The sequence below is a fragment of the Heterodontus francisci genome, chromosome 42, assembly GCF_036365525.1.
Source record: "Heterodontus francisci isolate sHetFra1 chromosome 42, sHetFra1.hap1, whole genome shotgun sequence".
Lineage (NCBI taxonomy): Eukaryota > Metazoa > Chordata > Chondrichthyes > Heterodontiformes > Heterodontidae > Heterodontus > Heterodontus francisci.
Window position 1 is genome coordinate 29,077,715 of NC_090412.1, and position 22,498 is coordinate 29,100,212.

The 22,498-nt window shown below is 45.6% G+C and overlaps 1 protein-coding gene across 6 annotated transcripts in view; it reads right to left on the bottom strand.

The window, feature by feature from the left end:
• tbrg1 (transforming growth factor beta regulator 1) overlaps nt 1-22,498 on the bottom strand; it is a 134,069-nt gene that overhangs the window by 67,339 nt on the left and 44,232 nt on the right. For all 6 annotated transcript variants that reach the window (XM_068020258.1, XM_068020260.1, XM_068020259.1 and 3 more), the window contains 6 exons: nt 19,313-19,552; nt 18,283-18,353; nt 17,566-17,807; nt 5,500-5,639; nt 3,095-3,241; nt 33-130 (listed from right to left, as the gene is read on the bottom strand). In XM_068020258.1, coding sequence (XP_067876359.1) covers nt 33-130; nt 3,095-3,241; nt 5,500-5,639; nt 17,566-17,807; nt 18,283-18,353; nt 19,313-19,552 — 938 coding nt within the window. The remainder of the gene's footprint in view (nt 1-32; nt 131-3,094; nt 3,242-5,499; nt 5,640-17,565; nt 17,808-18,282; nt 18,354-19,312; nt 19,553-22,498) is intronic.

Consider the following 22,498-nt stretch of genomic DNA (forward strand, 5'->3'; position numbering starts at 1 on the left):
ACCCAGAACCAGCAACAGTAAGCCAAACTCACCGTGCCATGGCGATCGCTTTCAACAGGTTGGCATGACAGGCTGACGCAGAAGTGGCAACGAGTGCATTCTGAGGGTCAACTTCAGGAGCAATCTCAAACTGTTAAACAGAAACATTCAGTCAATATCCTTCCTCTTTGGCATACTGATAATTCTTACTGTGTTCCCAAAATACACTAGTGTGGAAGGCTGTTGTAGGTTGCGCCGGGACATTGACAGGATGCAGAGCTGGGCTGAGAAGTGGCAGATGGAGTTCAACCTGGAAAAGTGTGAAGTGATTCATTTTGGAAGGTCGAATTTGAATGCAGAATACAGGCTTAAAGACAGGATTCTTGGTAGTGTAGAGGAACAGAGGGATCTTGGGGTCCATGTCCATAGATCGCTCAAAGTTGCCACCCAAGTTTAGTTTAGTTTAGAGATACAGCACTGAAACAGGCCCTTCGGCCCATCGAGTCTGTGCCGACCATCAACCACCCATTTATACTAATCCTACACTAATTCCATATTCCTACCACATCCCCACCTCTCCCTATATTTCCCTACCACCTACCTATACTAGGGGCAATTTTTATAATGGCCAATTTACCTATCAACCTGCAAGTCTTTGGCATGTGGGAGGAAACCGGAGCACCCGGAGGAAACCCACGCAGACACAGGGAGAACTTGCAAACTCCACTTGCAAAGGCAGTACCCAGAATTGAACCCGGGTCACTGGAGCTGTGAGGCTGCGGTGCTAACCACTGCGCCGCCCCACTGTGCCGTTGATAGGGTTGTTAAGAAGGCGTATGGTGTGTTGGCTTTCATTAACAGGGGGATTGAGTTTAAGAGCCGAGAGGTTATGCTGCAGCTCTATAAAGCCCTGGTTAGACCACACTTGGAATACTGTGTTCAGTTCTGGTCGCCTCATTATAGGAAGGATGTGGAAGCTTTAGAGAGGGTGCAGAGGAGATTTACCAGGATGCTGCCTGGACTGGAGGGCATGTATTACGAAGAAAGGTTGAGGGAGCGAGGGCTTTTCTCATTGGAGCGAAGAAGGATGAGAGGTGACTTGATAGAGGGGTACAAGATGATGAGAGGCATAGATACAGTGGATAGCCAGACACTTTTTCCCAGGGTGGAAAGGGCTATCACCAGGGGGCATAATTTTAAGGTGATTGGAGGAAGGTTTCGGGGAGATGTCAGAGGTAGTTTCTTTACACAGAGAGTGGTGGGTGCGTGGAATGCACTGCCAGCGGTGGTAGTAGAAGCAGATACATTAGGGACATTTAAGCGACTCTTGGATAGGTACATGGATGATAGTAGAATGAAGGGTATGTAGGTAGTTTGATCCTAGGTTAAAGGTTCGGCACAACATTGTGGGCCGAAGGGCCTGTACTGTGCTGTACTGTTCTATGTTCTATACTAGTGGGTCAACCATGGCTCATGCAGGAATAATTTCCAGACCTTGCGTGTGCAATATTGTACAACACACCACGTGATAAATGACATAGCACACTGCACAATCGGAGTTAACCCCAGAACATTGCTCAAGGATAAAAAAAATCTTTCTGGAAGCATCTCTTACCTCTTTCGCAGTTCTATTTTGCATTGCTCCTTCACTGATGTACTTAATATCTATTTCTATCCCCTTTAACACAAGCTGACAGCACTGTGTTTCCCTCCAGACCATCCCAGGAGCACTGTGCTCCCTCCAGCCCATCCCAGCAGCACTGTGCTCTCCTCCAGCCCATCCCAGTGGCACTGTGCTCCCCTCCAGACCATCCCAGCAGGACTGTGCTCCCCTCCAGCCTATCTCAGCAGCCCTGTGCTGCCCCAGCAGGACACTGCCAGTAGCACTGTGCTTCCCCAGCAGGGCACTCCCAGGAGTACTGTGTATCCCCAGCAGCCCACTCCCAGCAGCACTGTGCTCTCTCCGCAGGACACTTCCAGCAGCACTGTGCTCCCATCTAAATCATCCCAGCAGCACTGTGCTCTCCTCCAGCCCATCTCAGCAGCCCTGCGCTGCCCCAGCAGGACCCCCTCAGCAGCACTGTGCTGCCCCAGCAGGACAGTCCCAGCAGCACTGTAGTCTCCCAGCATCCCACCTCCAGCAGCACTGTGCTCCCCCAGTAGCCCTGTGCTCCCCCAGCGGCTAACTCCCAGCAGTACTGTAATTCCTCAGGAAGACAATCCCAGCAGCGCTGTGCTCCCCTCCAGCCCACCCTCACCAGCACTATGCTGCCCCAGCAGGACACTCCCAACAGCACTGTAATCCTCCAGCAGGACACTCCCAGCAGCACTGTGCTCCCCCAACAGGACACTCCCAGCAGCACTGAGCACCCCACTCCCAGCAGCACTGTAATCCTCCAGCAGGACACTCCCAGCAGCACTGTAATCCCCCAGCAGGACACTCCCAGCAGCACTGTGCTCTCCCAGTAGCCCACTCCCAGCAGCACTGTGTCTCCCTCCAGCAGAGAGCTACATGGTTGCAGATATCAATTCCCCTGTGGTCTCAGTGAGATGTCAAGCTGTGGGACCATATCCTAATGGAACTGAACTTTAAGTTCTAGCCCTCTAATTATAAAGGCTAGCAATCTATTAGCCTTTCTGATTCTATTTTGTACTTGATCACCATATTTCAGTGATCTGTGTACATGGATCCCTAAATCTCTTTGGACATCCACTGTTCCTAGCTTTTTCACTATTTAAATAATACTGCAATCATTCCTTTTCAGTCCAAAATGGATGACCTCACTCTTCTCGCCAATGAAATCCATCTGTCACAATTTCGCCCACTCACTTCATCTATCAATAACAGGATACCCACACCATCATTATAGTGTTCTCGCACCATCATTACAGGATACACGCACCATTACAGGGCATCCACATTACAGTGCACCCAAACCATTACAGGGCACCCCACAGCATTACAAGGTACCCACTCCATTAGAGGACAACCACACTATCAGAGGGCACCCACACCATTAGCAAGATGCAGATTCAAAACTTTAGGAAATATTCACTAAAATCATAGTTCAGCAACGCGAATTTGAAGAATTGTACATTACGTATTTTGAAATACCTGAGGTCCACTTCCACCGTCTTTGATCTGACAGGTGTACAGACACTTACGGTCGGGGTTCTTCATACTGGCATAGACTCGGGTGCTGCAAAACCCCACGGGATAGATCGCAGTCTCATCACAAAAACCCGAGCGATCTGCAATTATCTAACATCCAGAAGAACACAGCTTAGTGTGCAATCAATAATTTAAAATGCCATCTCAATAGAGACAGGCTCACACCACAAGAATGGACTCTGATTGGGCAGCTGACAGTCAATGACCTGTGCTACCAGCTCACCCTGGTAAAGAGAAACATTTAGTTACACAGCCGGCATTCCAGCACCTGAGCACAGTCAGCTTCTATTGCCATACTGCATACTTCAGCTGTGTAATTCCCGACTGTACAGTGTGTAACATACTTCAAGGTGATTTGCACATTTGATGCTTCGGTCCCTGATGTGTGTTGAAAGAGAACCAGCAGATTTCTTCCCTGCCGTTTTTCCTGCAGATGCAAGCTTTTAGCAGTTCCACAGATACCATCAGCTCCCAGGGACCCCTCACATGTGAGCCAGGAAAATGTCAGAGCTATGTGAGTGCTAGGTGTCAGCTGTGGCTCAGTGGGTAGCACTTGCACCTATGAGTCAGAGGGCTGTGGGTTTAAGTCTCACCAGAGACGTGAGCACAAAATCCAGGCTGACACTCGGGTGCAGCAGAGGCAGAGCTGCAGAATCGGAAGTGACGTCTTTCAGATGTCATATTGGCCCTCTCAGGTGGATGTAAAATATTCCATGGCATTATATGAAGGAGAGCAGAGGAGTTCTCCAAGTGCCAAGCCAATATTTATCCCTCAACCAACACATGAAAAACAGATTATCTGGTCATTGTCACACTGATGTTTGTGGGAGCTATGCACAAATTGGCTGCCACTGTTCTGACATTGCAACATCAAAAGTACTTTATTGGCTGTAAAGCGTTTTGGGGCATCCTGAGGTTGTGAAAGGGGCTATATAAATCCAATTCTTTTCTTCCTTTCGCACAGAAGATGGACATCACGAGCAAATTCCAATCCCCTCACCACACATCCATATACCGGGCACTTACCAGCCATGGGGAGGGGAGGGGATGTTGCTGGATGGCACTCATGGGTAGGAATGTATTTTTGCACACTTCATAGTCCAGGGAGTCTGAGGCCAATTATCGCATCCTGGCCAAAATAAGCTAACTTTTGGGCGGCACAGTGGTGAGCACCGCAGCCTCACAGCTCCAGGGACCCAGGTTCAATTCTGGGTACTGCCTGTGCAGAGTTTGCAAGTTCTCCCTGTGACCGCATGGGTTTTCGCCGGGTGCTCCGGTTTCCTCCCACAGCCAAAGACTTGCAGGTGATAGGTAAATTGGCCATTGTAAATTGCCCCTAGTGTAGATAGGTGGTAGGGAATATGGGATTACTGTAGGGTTAGTATAAATGGGTGGTTGTTGGTCAGCACAGACTCGGTGGGCCGAAGGGCCTGTTTCGGTGCTATATCTCAAAATAAATAAAAATAAACTTAGCATAGTTCGGAATTCAACTCCAGGTGTGCACTGATCTACATGTTTCAGTTACTCACTGGATAAACTTGCTTAGGAATCCCCAATACCCAATTTTCCAGGTATTCTACCCCCTTCCTCTTTCTTGGGTCGTCATGTGCAGCTAACATCTCCTGTCAAAATCATGACTAACTTGCGTTCATCAGTCTGCTAAAGATGCTGAACTGCTGCCTAGTAAGTGCAGCAGAGTGGCTGACAGTGATATGGGGGGGCAAAGGTTGGTGGGCGAAACTTTATCCCCCTTCCTGAAGCAAAATCCAGGCACTAACCGAGTAACTCCCCATACTAGCATGTCACTGATGGCAGGTCCAGATCTACATCCCAGAGACTTAGTCTGTGGAGAGTCCAATATCCATGCAGAACAGTGCTGACTGACACATGTAAGTGTAACCCTGAGTTAATGTATCACCCAATTCAAACACAATCTATTTAGACAGGGCTGAACAAAAAACATAAATATTTCTTTATAAACCTTTCTACCTTTCTTTTGATGGAGTTTTGTGTTCATTAAGGTGAGGGATGTTACAGCAGACAAATGGAACACTTGTCCATTTCAGGCAACCAGTGTCAATATCAAACACTCCCAGGGCAGGTATAGCACAGGATAGATACAGAGTGAAGCTCCCTCTACACTGATCCATCAAACACTCCCAGGGCAGGTACAGCATGGGTTAGAAACATTATAAGAATATACAATTCCCATGCCAGCCATGTGACCTCTCAGAATGAGACTGCCAAGTTATTGGCGATCATCTTTAAATTTGCCACCGCGATGCCGAGCGATATCCCACAATGGTGATGTTTCTCTTGGAATCAAAGAGAACAATAAGAATGCAAACCTCTCCTAAACTGTAAATAGTCAGTCCTCCAAGCACAATCGGAAAGATTGGCCTGCCGCAAGGGTCCAGGGGGATTGGCTGAACCAGTTTCCGGGTGCTCCTGTCCCCAGTTCGTTTCTTCTTTGATACTTTTTTCAGACCTAGAATTAATTGCACGTTAGCGCTTTGACTAAACTACATATATCAAGCACAAAATGTGGAAACATCTCCTTTGGTATTCAGAACATTCGGTGAAGCCATCATAGAAAGCTGTTCCATGTCCATATTTTTTGTTCAGAGAAACAAATGCATAGAGGCAGCTTGTGAAGTCCCCGAGCAGTTTTATTGCACAAATGCTACATTTGGGTGGCGCTTTGAGATTGTCAGCACATGCTTGCAGCCACACGCAGGTGAAAATAGACTGGCTATGTCCCATGGGTTTGATTAAAATAAAAAGTCTGTCAACAGATAGAAAAGGGAGTTGCATGGTTGGATTGTTGTGTGCATGATGCTTTAGGAGACCAGACACATTGAAGAAAGCCTCTGCTGGCTAGCAGCTACATTTGATTTTAGTGGAGGAGGTAATGTGCCAGCTTCCAAGGAAGGGCCCAATTGTCCAGTGCCTCCTGCTGGAGACTGTACTGGCATATTCTCCACAGCTGCTTCATCCACTTGTTCTGTATTGGGGGTGTGTGGGGTGGGGGGGGGGGGGGGGGGGTGGTGTGCTGGTGGTGCAGACTGCACCATGGCACATCTTCTTTTGTCTGGAAGTGACACTCTCACTCTGCTAGGTAGGATCAACCTCGAAAGTGTAAGACCAAGGAATCGATGAGCTGATCAGAGAAACCAACATAGATTTATTAAGGGTAAGCCATGTCTAACAAACCTAGTTAAACTTTTTGAGGTCATTAACATCATGGTAGATAAGGGAGTGTCTATGGATGTTATTTATATGGATTTCCAGAAGACATTCAACAAGGTACCTCATAAAAGACTGTTAGCAAAAATGAAAGTGCACGGAAATTGGAAGCAACCTTTTGACATGGGTAAGGAATTCATTAGAAAGTAGGAGACAGAGAGTGGGTACAATGGGTATGTGCTCCAATTAGCAGAATGTGACTAGAGATGTCCCCCTTGGGCCTCAGCTCGTCACTTTACTTATCAATGACTTAGATAAAGGAATAGAGAGCTGTATATCCAAATTTGCTGATGACATTAAGTTAGGTGGCACAGTTCTGGTCCCACACTTTAGGAAGGATGTGAAGGTCCCTGAGAGGGTGCTGAGGAGATTTATCAGAATGGTTCCGGGGTGGGGGAATTTAACTACAAGGTTAGGTTGGAAAAGCTGGGTTTGCTCTCATTAGAACAAAGGAGATTGAGGAGAGTTTTAATAGAAGTTTACAAGATTATGACAGGCTTAGATATGTTAGACAAGGAAAAACTGTTCCCATTAACAAATGGCACAAGAACTAGGGAACACAGATTGGAAGTTTTGAGCAAAAGATGCAGGGGGAATATGAGGAAGCCCTTTTTTACAGAGGGTAGTAATGACCGGGAATTCGCTGCCCACAAGGGTGGTGGAAGTGGAGACAATCAATGACTTCAAGAGGAAAGTTGGATAGCCACCTAAGAGAAATAGACTTGCAGGGGATTGAGCTGGGAAGTGGGATTGACAGCATAGCTCTGTGGAGAGCTGGCATGAACTTGATGGGCCGAATGGCCTCCTTCTGTGCCATAAGTGACTCTATGTAAATGACTCTAGTAACCAGTATAGTTGGGAGCAGAAAGTAACAAAAGGAATGCTGATAAATTTAGTGAGTGGACAAAACAGACGGAGATCATCCACCTTTGAACTGAAAATAGATAGGAAGAGAATCTTCTAAATGGTGAAAAGCTAGGAACTGTTGGGCAGCAGAGAGATTCACGGCCATGTACAGCAATCACTTAAAACAGGTACAAGAAAAAAACTTAAGAAGCTAATGGAATGTTGGCCTACATCTCAAAGGGATGGAATATAAAGGGGTGTAAGTTATGCTACAGCTTTGCAGAGCTCTGGTTCGACCCCAGCTGGAACACTGTGTTGAGATCTGAGCACTAACTTCAGGAAGGACATACTGACCTTGGAGGGGGTCTGGTACAGATTCACAAGAATGATACCAGGCTAAAAGGTTTAAATTAAGAGAACAGATTGAATAGACCTGCAAGTTCCCCTGCAAGTCACACACCATCCTGACTTGGAACTATATTGCCGTTCCTTCAGTGTCGCTGGGTCAAAATCCTGGAACTCCCCTCCTAACAGCACTGTGGGTATACCTACCCCAAATGGACTGCAGCGGTTCAAGAAGGCACCTCACCACCACCTTCTCAAGGGCAATTAGGGATGGGCAATAAATGCTGGCCTGGACAGTGATGCCCACATCCCATGAATGAATACAAAAAAAAACTAGGCTTGCATTCCCTCGAGTATAGACATGAACAGGTGATATAATTGAGGTGCTAAAGATGATTAAAGGATTTGATATTGTAGGTATAGTGAAACCATTTCTTCTGGTGGGACAGTCCAGAACAAACTTCAAAATTAGAGCTCAGCCATTTAGGGGTGATGTCAGGAAGCATTTATTCAAACAAAGGGTAGTGGAAATCTGAACTCTTTCCTCCAAAAAGCTATTGAGGCTGAGGGGGGGATGAGGTGGTGGTCAAATGAAAATTTCAAAACTGAGAATGATGTGTTTTTGTTTGGTATGGGCATTAAGGGTTACAAAATATTAGAAGGTATTTACAGCACAGAAACAGGCCATTCATTCTGTGTTGGTGTTTATGCTCCAAATGAGTCTCCTCTCACCCCTCTTCATCTCACCGTATCAACATACCTTTATATTACTTTCTCCCTCAAGTGTATCTAGCTTCTCCTTAAATGCTCTTCACCTCAACTACTTCTTGTGGTAGCAAGTTCCACATTCTCACCACTCTCCAGGTATAAAAGTTTCTCCTGAATTCCCCAAAGGATTTATTAATGACTACCTTATATATATGGCCCCTAGTTTGGTCTTACTCACAAGTAGAAATATCTTCTTCACCACATCTACCCTAACAAACCCTTTCATAATCTTAAAGACACCTAATTAGGTTACCCCCTCAGTCTTCTCTCTTCCAGAGGGAAAAGCCCCAGCCTGTTCAATCTTTCCTGATAAATAGAACCTTTCAGTTCAGGTATCATTCTAGTAGATCTTTTTTGCACCTTCTCCAGTGCCTCTACATCCTTTTTATAATCTGGAGACCAGAACTGTTCACCATATTCCGAGTGTGGTCTAACCAAGGTTCTAATGAGGTCAAATGAAACTTCTCTGCTCTTCAATTCTATTCCTCTGGAATTGACCCCCAGTGAATTATTTGCTTTTTTATGGTATTAACCTGCCTCACAATTTTAGTATTTGTGTATCTGAACCCCAGATGCCTCTGTTCCACTGGCCCATTTAGACACTTATTTTCCAAGGAATATGTGGTCTCCTTATTCTTCCTACTAGAACTTATTACCTCACACTGATCTCTATTGATGTTCATTTGCCAATTACACACCGATTCTGTAAGTTCATTAATGTCTTCCTATATTTTGTTGTATTCCTAATCTGTATGAACTACACCCTTCAATTTGGTGTAATCAACAAATTTTGAGATTGTAATTCCAATTCCCAAATTGTTTATGTAAATGGTGAACAGTGATCCCAGCACTGACCCTTGTAGAACACCACCGCCAACATTACGGAACCAGAGTGGATAGATGGAGTTAAGATACAGATCAGCCATGGTCCAACTGAACGGCGGAATAGGCTTGAGGGGCTGACTCGCCTCCTCCTGTTCCTGATGGGTGTAAACTCATGAGCTGTAGATGAGTGGCTTCATGATATAAAGTGCCAGCTGCTATCCTGCATTTTTTTTGCATATTCGCAAGCGGTTGCAGTCTTCAGGGTCTACTTTCAGACCTGTCCCATTGCTCCTCCTCTATCTGGCAGCCTCTTACTCCCAGGCCCCACCCCCCCAATCAGATTTACAGTGTTGTTTTTCAACTTGCAGCAAACATGTAACGCAGGGTGGAGCTGTATTTATAGCATTCATTGTGGTGTGGAGTACAGCTTGAGAGGTCAGCCCATGTTGGAGCTGTTAGAGTGTGGTCACGTCATGGAGAAACAGGATTGGTCATATTGGGAAAGCCAACCAGCTGTTGGAAGGAGGTCAAGACACTACTAGCATGGTGCCAGATTGAGAATCCAACCATCGCTAAAGCGTGTTCGAATATTGCCACATTGCGACAAGGATCTTCAGACCCCTTGGTATTTTCAGAGGGATTTTCTAGGCTGTTATTATGGGGTGTTCCTGGACATTGGTTGGCATTCTCAGATGGGATCCAGAGACAGGCTGTGTAGATTTAGAGGCCCAGCCATGAGTTGAATATAAGGCCATAATTTTCGAGAGTTGGGGTGGCCATTAATAATGGCTGGGACAGAGGAAAGCAGAATCTCTTTATGTGTGAGAAGTTGGAGATGTCGGAACCATATTGTGGTTTCCTGCCTCCCATAATAACCTTGAGATCCACTTCGAGGTCCCAGGACTGTTGAGTAAGACCCAGAAAACAGTCTAGACATTTCAGTTTTTGTAGTTTGACTACTCGCATAGAGGAGCCATGGCTCAGTACAGCCTTGAGGGTATCTTCACTGGTTCAGGTAGCTAGGTAAGCTTTTAAAGTGTACCCAGGATAACAACAGAAACACTTTCTTTAGATTTCTTTACAGGATCTATCCTGTACCTACAGGAATCTTTGCATGTCCTCCAAGAAGTGGCAGAATATCACATCATCACACCAGACCTGTTTTTTGGCTTTAAACGCCAATTGAATTTATTGAACAATAAATGAACACATGGATAAGTAACAGAAATATAGAATGCATATATTTAGAGTAGATGTTAAACCATGCTAATTCCTCAAAAGGAGGAAAATAATAAATGGTTTACAATCTATATAATAAACTGTGTATTTTTATATTAAACTTTTGTATACAGTTATTCTTTTTTTCTTAGATTCTTGCCACCTACAGGAACTTACTGTCTTGACTTAAGCTTTGTGAAAGTTCAAGATCAACTCTATGATTCCAACAGTCCTAGCTACTTCAGTACCACCCAAAGCAGTTGTGGATTTGAATAACTATCAGCTGAATTCAAAGGGAGGTGCCAATCACACGTATGACTCATGTTTGAAGCAAAATCCAGGCACTGACCGAATAACAGCATGTCACTGACGGCAGGTCCAGATCTACATCCCACTGACTCAGTCTGTGGAGACTCCAATATCCATGCAGAACAACTGTGGCTGATCCATGCATGTACAACCCTGAGTTAGAAACTGTTTAATGCACCACCCACTCCAAGCACAATCTATTTAGACAGGGCTGAACAATAAACATAAATATACCTTAATAAACCTTTCCACCATTTTTTGATGAAATTTTGTGCTCATTAAGGTGCAGACAAATGGAGCACTTTCCATGTTAGGCACCCAATGTCAGCATCAAACACTCCCAGAGCGGGTACAGCACGGGGTTAGATACAGAGTAAAACTCCCTCTACACTGTCCCCATCAAACACTCCCCGGGCAGCTACAGCACAGGGTTAGATACAGAGTAAAGCTCCCTCTACACGGTCCCCATCAAACACTCCCCGGGCAAGTACAGCACGGGGTTAGATACAGAGTAAAGTTCCCTCTACACAGTCCCCATCAAACATTCCCCGGGCAGGTACAGCATGGGGTTAGATACAGAGTAAAGCTCCCTCTACACTGTCCCATCAAACACTCCCAGGGCAGGTACAGCACAGTTAGATACAGAGTAAAGCTCCCTCTATATTGTCCCATCAAACACTCCCAGGACAGGTACAGCATAGGGTTAGATACAGAGTAAAGCTCCCTCTACACTGTCCCATCAAACACTCCCAGGGCAGATACAGCACAGTTAGATACAGAATAATTTGCACAGTTATTTGTGTTTAAATTATATAGCTTGGCTCCTCCCTCAAGCTATCTGCTCACAGACCAAAACTACTAGGAGCTCTTGCATAATTGTATCGCGTTATGTCAGGACATGGATCTGGATTTGAACACCTTATAGATTGTGACTCAATTAAAGCAATAAATAGCAAGCTAAAATACGAGAAAAACACCTGGCTGCTAGAAAGAAACATAGAAACAGGAGGCGGCCATTTAGCCATAGCCAATCTGCGACCTAACTCCATACCCCACCCCCCACCTTAAGCCCAAATCCCTTTGGCTAACAAAAGTCTATCAATCTCAGGTTTAAAATTAACAACTGATCTAGCATCAATGTCCATTTTCGGAAGAGAGTTCCAAACTTCTACCACCCATTGTGTGTAAAAGTGCTTCCAAATTTCACTCCTGAAAGGCCTGGCTCTAATTTTTAGACTACGCCCCCTAGTCCTAGACTCCCCAACCAGCAGAAAGCATGTGAAAGAAGTAAAGGAGACAGGGTGTATGTTCACTTTTATTGTACCAGGAGGGAATTGGGAAGGTTGTTCCAGGTAGGTCAAGGACTGTGACACACTGTGACAACAAGCAAACAACAGAATACAGTCCAACTCAGGTCCTCTCCCTCATCTCTTTTTCTGGTACCTGATAAATCTATCGGTGCCACTTCCTGCTCTCAACCGAAACTGGAAAATTTCATCAACATCACTTCAAATTTACACCCTTCCCTCACCATCACGTGATCCATCTCCAACCCTTCCCTTCCTTGACTTCTCTGTCTCCATTTCTGGGAATAGGCTGTCACCAATATCTACTAAATGCCCACTGACTCCCCCACTACTTCAACTACACTTCCTCACACCCTGCTTCCTGTGAGGACTTTATTCCATTTTCCCAGTTTCTCTGTCTCTGTCATGTCTGTTCTGACGATGCAACCTTCCAGCGCTTCCAGTAAGTCTTCCTTTTTCCTCAACAACGGACTGCCCTCTACTGTGGTTGACAGGGCCCACTACCATATATGTCCCATCTCCCTCTCCAACCCCTAGAGCCAGGATAGGATTCCCCCTATCTTTATCTGTTACCCACCAGCCTCCACATTCAGTGGATCATCCTCTGCCATTTCCACCTCCTCCAGCGCAATGCCACCAGCAAACACACCTACACCTCTCCTCCTCTTTCAGCATTCCACAGGGACATTCCCTCCCTGACACCTTGGCCCACTCTGCAATCACTCCCTCCCCTATCCACAGCACCTTCACATACAAACGCAGGAGATGCAACATCCTCCCTTCTCCGGGGTCCAAACACTCCTTCCAGATAAAACAGCTATTTAACTCGTCCTTCTTTCAATTTAGTATACTGCTTTCACTGCTTACGATGTAGTCCCCTCTACAGTGCAGAGACCAAACACAGACTGCTGCACACCTCTGTTCAGTCCGCAAGCATGACTCTAAACTTCCAGTTGCTTGCCATTTTAATGCTCTGCCCCACTCTCACTCTGACCTCTCTGTCTTTGGCCTCCTGCACTATTTCAATGAAGCTTAGCAAGGAACAGCACTTCATCTTTCGATCAGGCACTTTTCAGCCTTCCAGACTCAATACTGAGTTCAACAATATCAGATCATAATCACTCCTCCCATTTTTTCTAGACAGCAGCTGTTGGTGATGATTCTGCTATTCCCATTTACAGCTCCTCACAACACATCTTTTATTTCTTTACTTGTCCCATTATCATCTCTTTTTGCCTTGCACCATCATCCTATTTGTCATTTAATCTCTCCTGCCTTCTGCCCTATCACATACCTTCCCGTTTGGTCCTTTCCCCCTTCCACTTTTCCCTACCTCTGTACTTACTTAAAACACATTCCATTTCTAACTTTTTCTAGTTCTGACAAGAGGTCACTGACCTGAAATGTTAACTCTGCTTCTGTCTCCAGAGATGCTATCAGACCTGGTCATAGAGTCACAGAGTCACTAATGGCACAGAAGAAGGCCATTCGGCCCATCAAGTCCATGCCAGCTCTCCACAGAGCAATGCAGTCATCTGTTTTTATAACAGAATGCAAAGGTTAAGCTAAACTCTAATGACAGTGAGATCAGCAAGGAATCTGTAGACTTCTGTACCTCACTGTACACCTCAGGACCCAGGCCACCCTCCAATGTTCACCAATGGCCAAATTCCTCTCTCCCAGTAACAGACAACGGCACTGGATCGCTTGATCTCAGCAAGTCAGTAGTATAGACCTCCAGCCCAAAAAAGGCCTGGATTGGATGGCTGACCAGCTCGATATGGGTCTTCTCTCAAAAGGACATTCCTCCTGCTGGAACACTCCCAGCATGTCAAAGAGACAGATATCTTCCCTGATGCTTTCAAGAAAGCTATATACCCAGCTCTCAACACCATGTCAAATACTGGCCAATACCTGCCCACGGAATTGGACACTGGCACCGTGGTCCAGTGCATGCTGACCAAATGCTTTTAGCCATTCCTGAGAAGCCACCATGTACGTTCTCAACATGCTGCATCACTCCATGTTCGCTTGTAAACACTGATACTCTCCCTGACATAGAGGCCACCTCGTACTTCATCAAATAGCCTTTGGCAACACCGCATTCTCCATCTGTCGAGGGAGGAAACAGGGATGCTCCAATCAGCCCTCCTCTTCGCCCTCATAATAGCGTTCCTGGCAGCAAGACGAGACCAAGCACTGATATCCATGGAGTAAAGGCTGCGGAGCTGAACACAAAGTGTCACTGTACGCTGGTGTCATCTTCTTCCCACTTCACTCCCTAATAATTTTCAAAACAAATCTGGAGTTTGGCCACTGTTGGCATACAAGCTTAAATACGGTAAAATCAAGGGCATGTTCTATGCTCTGGACACCCCCACAGATATTTGCAAGGCACGCTGCTTTGGCGATCACTGGCTCATTTCAAATATCTTGGGGCAACCACCACTCCCAAACTATCTAACCTCTACAAAAGGATCTTTCCTCCCACTGCCCCCACACTGCCTCCACAACATAAAAGTAAACCTGGACAGACAGAACAATCTGCCTAGTGAGGTGGACCCTATGTGGAATAATATTTTACTCTAATATATCAGAGAAGCTTTTCCACTGCCACTGACAGCAGGTTTGTTAGTTCACCCTGGTCTGTCTCAGGGCCAGCTTAACGCTTTCTGATTGGTGTCTTTTGTATTGGGATTCTAACCTTGCTCCAGGTCTCTCTGACAACACTCCGTGGCACTCGGTGAATTGACAGGGCGACAGAACGGCCCCTGGAGACTGACAGCGCGACAGCACGATCCCTGGGGACCGACAGGGCGACAGCACAGCCCCTGGGGACCGACAGGGCGACAGCACGGCCCCTGGGGACCGACAGGGCGAACGCATAGCCCCTGGGGACCGACAAGGCGACATCGCGGCCCCTGGGAACCGACAGGGCGACATCACAGCCCCTGGGAACCAACAGGGCGACAGCACGGCCCCTTGGAACACCCTGGGGGTTTCCCACAATAACACTGCTGATGGTATCAGACCCCGGGCTTTTTGCTATACAGGATTCAGGGAGGACAGGGACTGTGGATCATCGAGAAGTTAGAGTTTAGGTGCCAGTGTTCAGGATGCACTGGTAGATTAGCAAAGGAGAAGTGGAGGACAGACAATCTGCGCATGGTCTGAGATTGCAGCTCAATGCAAACATCTGCAACTGCTTCAGGGGAGGTCACTGAGCCTGAAATACATTTAGTTGGGTTTGAGTAGAGATATACCCTTCTTTGTAGAGTGCACAGTTAGCTATACACTCTTGCATAGTTCGGACTGCTTGCCCTGGATAGCCTGTACATGGAGCCAGTTTGTCAAGCTTGGTCTGGAGAGGAAAGTTTAGATCACCTCTCACAATCACTGAGCCTTCTCTGTGGGTGGACAACAAGAGGAATAACTACATTTTATTTTACAATTGGGACGCAGACACCAAGTACTGTGATAAACTTAAACGCTAGTTGGCATTTTATCAGTGTGGGGCAACTAACTTTGCCTGGGAAGGTCGATGTTAGTATTCTCTCCTGCTTCCTCGTCTTATAAAAAGGATATAGAAGCATTGGCAAATGTGCAAAACAGATTCACAAGGATGCTATCAGAACTGAGAGGATATACTATTCGGGAAAGGATGAAGGCTGGACCTCTCCTCTAAAAGAGAGAAGACTGAGGTGTGACCTGATCAAAGTCTTTAAGATTATGGATGGGTTCGATAGGGTAGACGTAGAGAAAATGTTTCCATTATGGGGAAGTCCAAAACTAGGGATCAAAAAGCAAGCCAGTCACTAATAAATCCCATAGGAAATTCAGGAGAAAATTCTTTACCCAAAGAATGTGAAAATTCACTACCACTGAGAGTGTTTGAGGCAACTAAGTAAGGGGAAGCTAGATAAACACGAGGGAGAAAGAATTAGGATATGCTAATTAGAGTTGGATGAAGAGGGATGGGAAGAGGCTTATGTGGAGCATTAATGCCAGCTGTGCAGCTCTTTCTGAGCTGTAGACTCAATGTGAATGAATGGATGAGCCACTTAACCTCCAGGGAGATAATCTAGAGTTCAGTCATGGTTGAGATTGGGTTGCTGCAATGCTTGCCTGGGAGCACGGTTCCATTCAGTACAGTGATGTGCCATTTAGTTGCCCATGGCTAGGGTCCTGTGAGTTCCGTGAGTGTTTCCTCAAATAGAAGGAAACACTCCAATAAACTACACCATCGAGGAAACCAACAAGCTGGGAATTACCCTCCATAAACCACAAATGGTGCCCAGAGACAGACCCCCTCCCCCTACTTCTTCACTGAAAGATGTGGCTTCCCAACCTCAACTGCAAGCTTGCCTCTGGAGAGAGGCGCGTGTGGAACGACTGCTGCTTTCATGCTGACTGTAGGTGGCTTGCTTCACCATGACAGCATCGGGAGCTATCGCTTATTAATTAAAAATCAAAATGTTGAAGCTTGCCCAATGACTAACAGTGTGGGAATACACTGCTCCCTGTAATAATGAGACATACAGACCAAGAAGGTCCCAAATACTGTTGCATGTAAGCACATTTAAGGTGCTACAAGTGGTCTTGTCACCCATGGACGGAGACAGATCTTTCCAAGTTTATGTTCCTGATTAGTATCCACTGACTCATGCTGGAAAGTGTGCATGTCACGTCATGACTAGCTCTGATGCCCCCAAAGATAAAACAGCCTGCTGAGACTCACTATCCACCCTCATATATATAAAGAGTGGTAACTTATGCAAGTTCCAAAGGGCTGGCAACATCCATGGAATAGCACACTCAGCATATGCAGTGCAGGAGAAAACTGTGCACGGGGTGGGTGGGGGGGGAGGTGGCATGGTAAAAGCATTCTCTTGGATAAGTCAAATGACAGGAATCCTGAACACATCTGCAGCTTTGCTTTCAAAATCGTTTAGAACAGAATCTCCATTATCCACCATAACAGAAACTGAGCCTGGCACAGAGCAAAAGTGGGGGAATAGTGAGGCTCCACAGGGCCAATCAGCGGCTCAGTGGCAGTTTGGTGGATCTCATGAATTTTCCAAACCTATTATGGAGTTATTCTGCAGCTGATTTAAAGCTGCTTCTCACTGACCTTCCTGTCCTTCTCCTCCACAATCTCTGCTTTTGAACCCCCTTTACACCAACTGTGCACTTCCCACCTCAAGTCTTGACCATGCTGCCCTGCCTCATCTGACCCGCACCTGAGACAGTAACTCTCTCCATGCCTATTCCATCGCTAACATTGGTAGGGTGTGCAGATCAGCACCAGGATTGGCAAAACAATAGTTTTTGCTAAAGGGCTACTAAAAGAATCTGCACTCCATGCTCAATGAGGTTAAATGATCTGTGCTGACTCCTGATGCTTTGCTGGAAGTTAACAATTGCACAGTCAGCAGCAGTTACACTGAACACATGCTCTGCTTTCTGACACCAACTCATGATTGCACCATTGTGCATCAAACATGTACAGTGGTCACTCCCGCATTGCATACAGGATACCCAAAGGCTTACCATCATCTTTTCCATTATCTTTTCCTTTGTCTCTTTTGTCTTTCTTTGACTTTTTCCCCACCGCCTCCTCTCCAACTGAAGTACTGGTAACCGGTGTGGTGGGGAGGTTTGAGACTCCTGGCACTTGGCTGGTTCCTCCAGGGACATTGTACATGGGAGGGGTAAGCACAGTGCTGCTGGATCCTGCAGCATCAGTCCCATCAGTTAAGGTCTGGTGCTGCAATAGTCTCTTTAATAGGAACCTAAGGTGCATTTAAAGAGAGAGGGACAACATCACGGCTAGAAACATCCTTTTTATGTACCTGTATTAAAACTAAATTAGATTTCATGAAATAGAGGAAAAAATGGAAAATTACAAATTCTGATAATTGCAAAAGTATATTTTTGAGCAAAATCCATTGACAGATTTTCAGCTTCCAATATGAATATTTTATTTTGTGAATTAATATATCTAATGTTTTTTTAAATTCTAAATGCTTCAATAAAACAATTTTACAACTCAAAAGGCAATGCACTATTAACATTTTGGACAAAAGCATCCACAAAGGTTGCAACTCAATGTAAATTCCCATCTATTAGCTCCCACTTTTAGTTCAGGACTGAGTGTTATAAGTTTTTACCCTGATTTAGTCTGCACAATGGATAACCAGTCAGCCACAAGACCAGGCAGCTAAAACACATCAAGTATAACTATCAGCAGGTGAAAATATCCCTTACCGTCTTTCCTCTTTGGTTCGGAAGAATTTCTGCTCTATGTAAGCAATTTCATCACACAGAGCTGCATTCTCCTGAAATATACAGTCATCATAAGCATAAGCAGGCTGATAAAGAAAAGTCACCTTCTTCCTTACTTAACTCAGAAATGTGCATTCCATACTTCCTTTTCTACTCCTTCACAGAATGTATACTATACTCAACAACATACTCTACCCAAATTAGTAGCTAAAATGCTTGCTAGAACCTCAGTAACTCACATTTCTGGGCTTTTACAGTTAATAATTCCTCAGGTTCAGTGTCACTAGTCGAACCTGTAAGCAGACACAGGGCGGCACAGTGGCGCAGTGGTTAGCACTGCAGCCTCACAGCTTCAGCAACCCGGGTTCAATTCTGGGTACTGCCTGTGTGGAGTTTGCAAGTTCTCCCTGTGTCTGCGTGGGTTTTCTCCGGGTGCTCCGGTTTCCTCTCACTAGCCAAAAGACTTGCAGGTTAGTAGGTAAATTGGCCATTATAAATTGTCCCTAGTATAGGTAGGTGGTAGGGAAATATAGGGACAGGTGGGGATGTGGTAGGAATATGGAATTAGTGTAGGATTAGTATATATGGGTGGTTGATGGTCGGCACAGACTCGGTGGGCCTGTTTCAGTGCTGTATCTCTAAACTAAACTAAAAACTAAACAGACCTCGTGTACCCTATGACCTAGAGTGTACTTATTCTGCCCAATATCTCGGAAATAACAGCAAGGCCCAAGAATCATAACCCCCAGTTCCTGGAATGTGACAAATACCGCCACGAGTCTCCTTTTTCTGCAAGCAGACCTGATGCACATACTTACCAGGCCAAAGCTTAGGCCCTGCTACAATAGACGGTTTAATTTGCACAAGCATGATGAATGAGCAGTACAACACAATGAAGTGTATATCATTCTCGTCTTGACATAAAATACTAAAGACTAGCAAAAACTGCACACTCCTGCTTCAAACAGACAGTGGTGCAAAAATGCTGCTCAAAATTAATGCAAATACTCACAAATATCAGAGCTTTCACAGTTTTCCGCAGTCTGAGGTACTTAATCCTATACTTCTCATTCAGGCTCTTCTTCAAAACCTTCTTCAGTTTGGGTTTAGTCTCCTGGAATATGGAGGGGGAAGGGAAGTTGGAGAGATGGTCCATTAACTGCGGATTAGGATACTCAGGTGGATGAGTCACTGGCACGAGGAAAGGCTGTGTCGGGTAAGTCTGGAGAAGTTGCTGTCGTTCTTTCTCCGTCTGGAAGGCAAAACTTGACCATTTTAGATACAACAGGTTTTCTTGTCCCTTAGTACATCTTCTCTGTCACTGTGAGAAGGCAAGTTTCCTGTGATTATGTTCCTGTGAGTCACCTTAAGACACGTTACTACATTCAAGGTGCTATATAAATGCGAGTTGTAGTTGTAAGGGTGCATTGGTTTGCAGGTGAACATTTTTGATGGGGCTAATCAGTGAAAGTTTAAAGAAACTATTTTCATTATTTCCCTCTTCTCCTCTTCAAAAGCCAGTCACTGAGCTTCAAATGGCTCTTCAGCTACTGCCAACCTCTGGATATCGCAACCAAGTGGCTGTTTATTGCATATGTGTCAACAGGCTATTTAACAATGGGAGACGTCACACCTGAGCCCCATACTGTCCTCATCCATTGCCTGTGCCGGTGCATTTCCCAGCAGTGGTCACAGGATTGCCATTCAACGTAAGGATCCTGGCTGATTCTTTCTCCTCAGGTGGCAGACCAAATGCAGCCACAGGCACTGTCTACGGTCAGGAACTAACCCAACACCAGCCTCCAACTAGGTCTATATTTGGAGACCTGACAAGGGTTGCTGGGTTGTTTAAACCATTGCTGACAGTAAGTTGTAGAATCCGCTCTTTTATGGCAGCAGTGTTATATCATGCACCACGCACAAAACAGCTAATCTCCTGTGGCACTGATCACACACAGAAAGCAATCTCTTTCTGTAATGATATCCTGCTCCTTTCCCAATCTCTATTTCTTTCTGTGTCACACTCTCTCACTCTTTTGGTGCACCACATTTTTCTCAATATGTTGTCTACAATTCTGTGACATGTTCCTTGACTGGTGTGCTAAATGTCAATCTCTTACTCTGTTATAAGGCTTATGATATGCTGGATGGCCAAAGGCAGCATGAGCCAGGATAGCAATACACAACTGGAGGGATACTACAGCATAAACAGTAGAGGGGGAAGATGGGGTTGTGGTTGGGAAGAAGCAAGAGGCAAGGGTTAGAGTACTAGAAGGAAAGGGCTGTGGAAATGCTAGGATCTGGGAACACTTGACGGAATTACATTTTATGACTGGGGTTGGGGGGGGGGGGGTGTTTTTAGGGGTGGCTAGGCTCTGGAGTGGCCAAGGCATGGAGGAACTTACTGGATGGGGTGTGAAGCTTAGGAGAACAGGTGGGTGGTGCAGGATGGTGGCTGGGTGCACTGGGGAGATGGGAGGGAAAATGGACAGGGTAGAGTCAAGGAGGAGACTGAGAAAGATCAGGAGGTTAGCAATCTGGGAGAACTGGTGGGTTGCTGGGAGATTAGGGGGCACTGGGAGGACTGGGAAAAATGGAGTAGGCTGGAGTATAGAAGTATTGGATGTTCTGTATTCATAATTCTAAGCTTGCCCTCACTCACCCATGACCACCCTAGACAATAAATATATCTGAAAATTAGCTGATTCAGTACTTCTCAATCGTTTTCAGACACACTGCCAGCAGAAAACTCTTATCCTCTTGCAGCCTTCTTGTTTAAGACATTGTTACTGGAAAATCTCCAAAATAGTCTCTCTTGTTGCTGTTTTACTTCTATGGAACCCCTCTAACCTTCTAATAGAAAAGACTTGCATTTATATAGTATCTTTCACAACCTTATATAGTATCTTTCACAACGGCGCAGTGGTTAGCACCACAGCCTCACAGCTCCAGCGACCCGGGTTCAATTCTGGGTACTGCCTGTGCGGAGTTTGCAAGTTCTCCCTGTGTCTGCGTGGGTTTTCTCCGGGTGCTCCGGTTTCCTCCCACATGCCAAAGACTTGCAGGTTGATAGGTAAATTGGCCATTATAAATTGCCCCTAGTGTAGGTAGGTGGTAGGGAAATATAGGGACAGTTGGGGATGTGGTAGGAATATGGAATTAGTGTAGGATTAGTATAAATGGGTGGTTGTTGGTCGGCACAGACTCGGTGGGCCGAAGGGCCTGTTTCAGTGCTGTATCTCTAAAACTAAAAAAAAAACTCAGAACGACCCAAAGTGCTCTGCAGCCAATGAAATACTTCTGAAGTACAGTCACTGCTATAATGTAGGAAATGCAGCAGCCAATTTGAGTATGGCAAGCTCCCATAAACAGCCATGAGATAATTAACCAGATAATCTGTTTGAGTGATGATAGTTGAGGAATAAATATTGTCCAGAACACAAGGAAGAACTCCCTTACTCTTCTTTGAAATAGTGCCCTGGGACCTTTTACATCCACCTGAGAGGGAAGATGGTGCCTTGGTTTAACGTCCTATCCAAAAGACAGAACCTCCAACAGTACAGCACTCCCTCTGTACTGTACGGCAAGTGTCAGCCTGGATTTTGTGCTCAAGACTCTGGAGTGGAACTTGAACCCGGGACCTTCTGACTCAGACGACAGTGAGCCATAGCTGACACACCCCACCTCACACTCCTCCTTCATTCACTCTCTTGTTCCCCTTGTCCAAATGTTATTGTTTTTAGTTTGCTCTCTTTTGTACTCGGCTTTCATAGTCCGCTCTCTTTCGAATCTCTCCTCTGCTACCTTGATCTCCTCCTTCACCTCTGACCTGGCCTGGAAGCACTCTGTAAGAATGGGTCAATGACGTCACGAGCAAGATGGCCAGGTAAGCGGGTGAGCAAGCGGTTCTCAAGAAAACACGAATAGGGAACTGTGTCAAGTTGCAAAAGGAAGAACAGCAGTCGTGTTGCTGAAACCTCAGCAGAGGCTGTGGGTAAGGTCAAAATGAAGAGGATGGCAGTTGCTGTGACTACAATCGGGATAGGGGAGTGGGGGGGTGCACAGATAACTAATCCCAATCCGATTATTTAAACTCCAGCCAATAATCCAACTGGAGCTCAAGGAGTAGGCTTGAGAAAACCTTTTCAGGATTTACAATGCTGTACAGGCAACACTGACAGTAAGAATGAGCAATTTA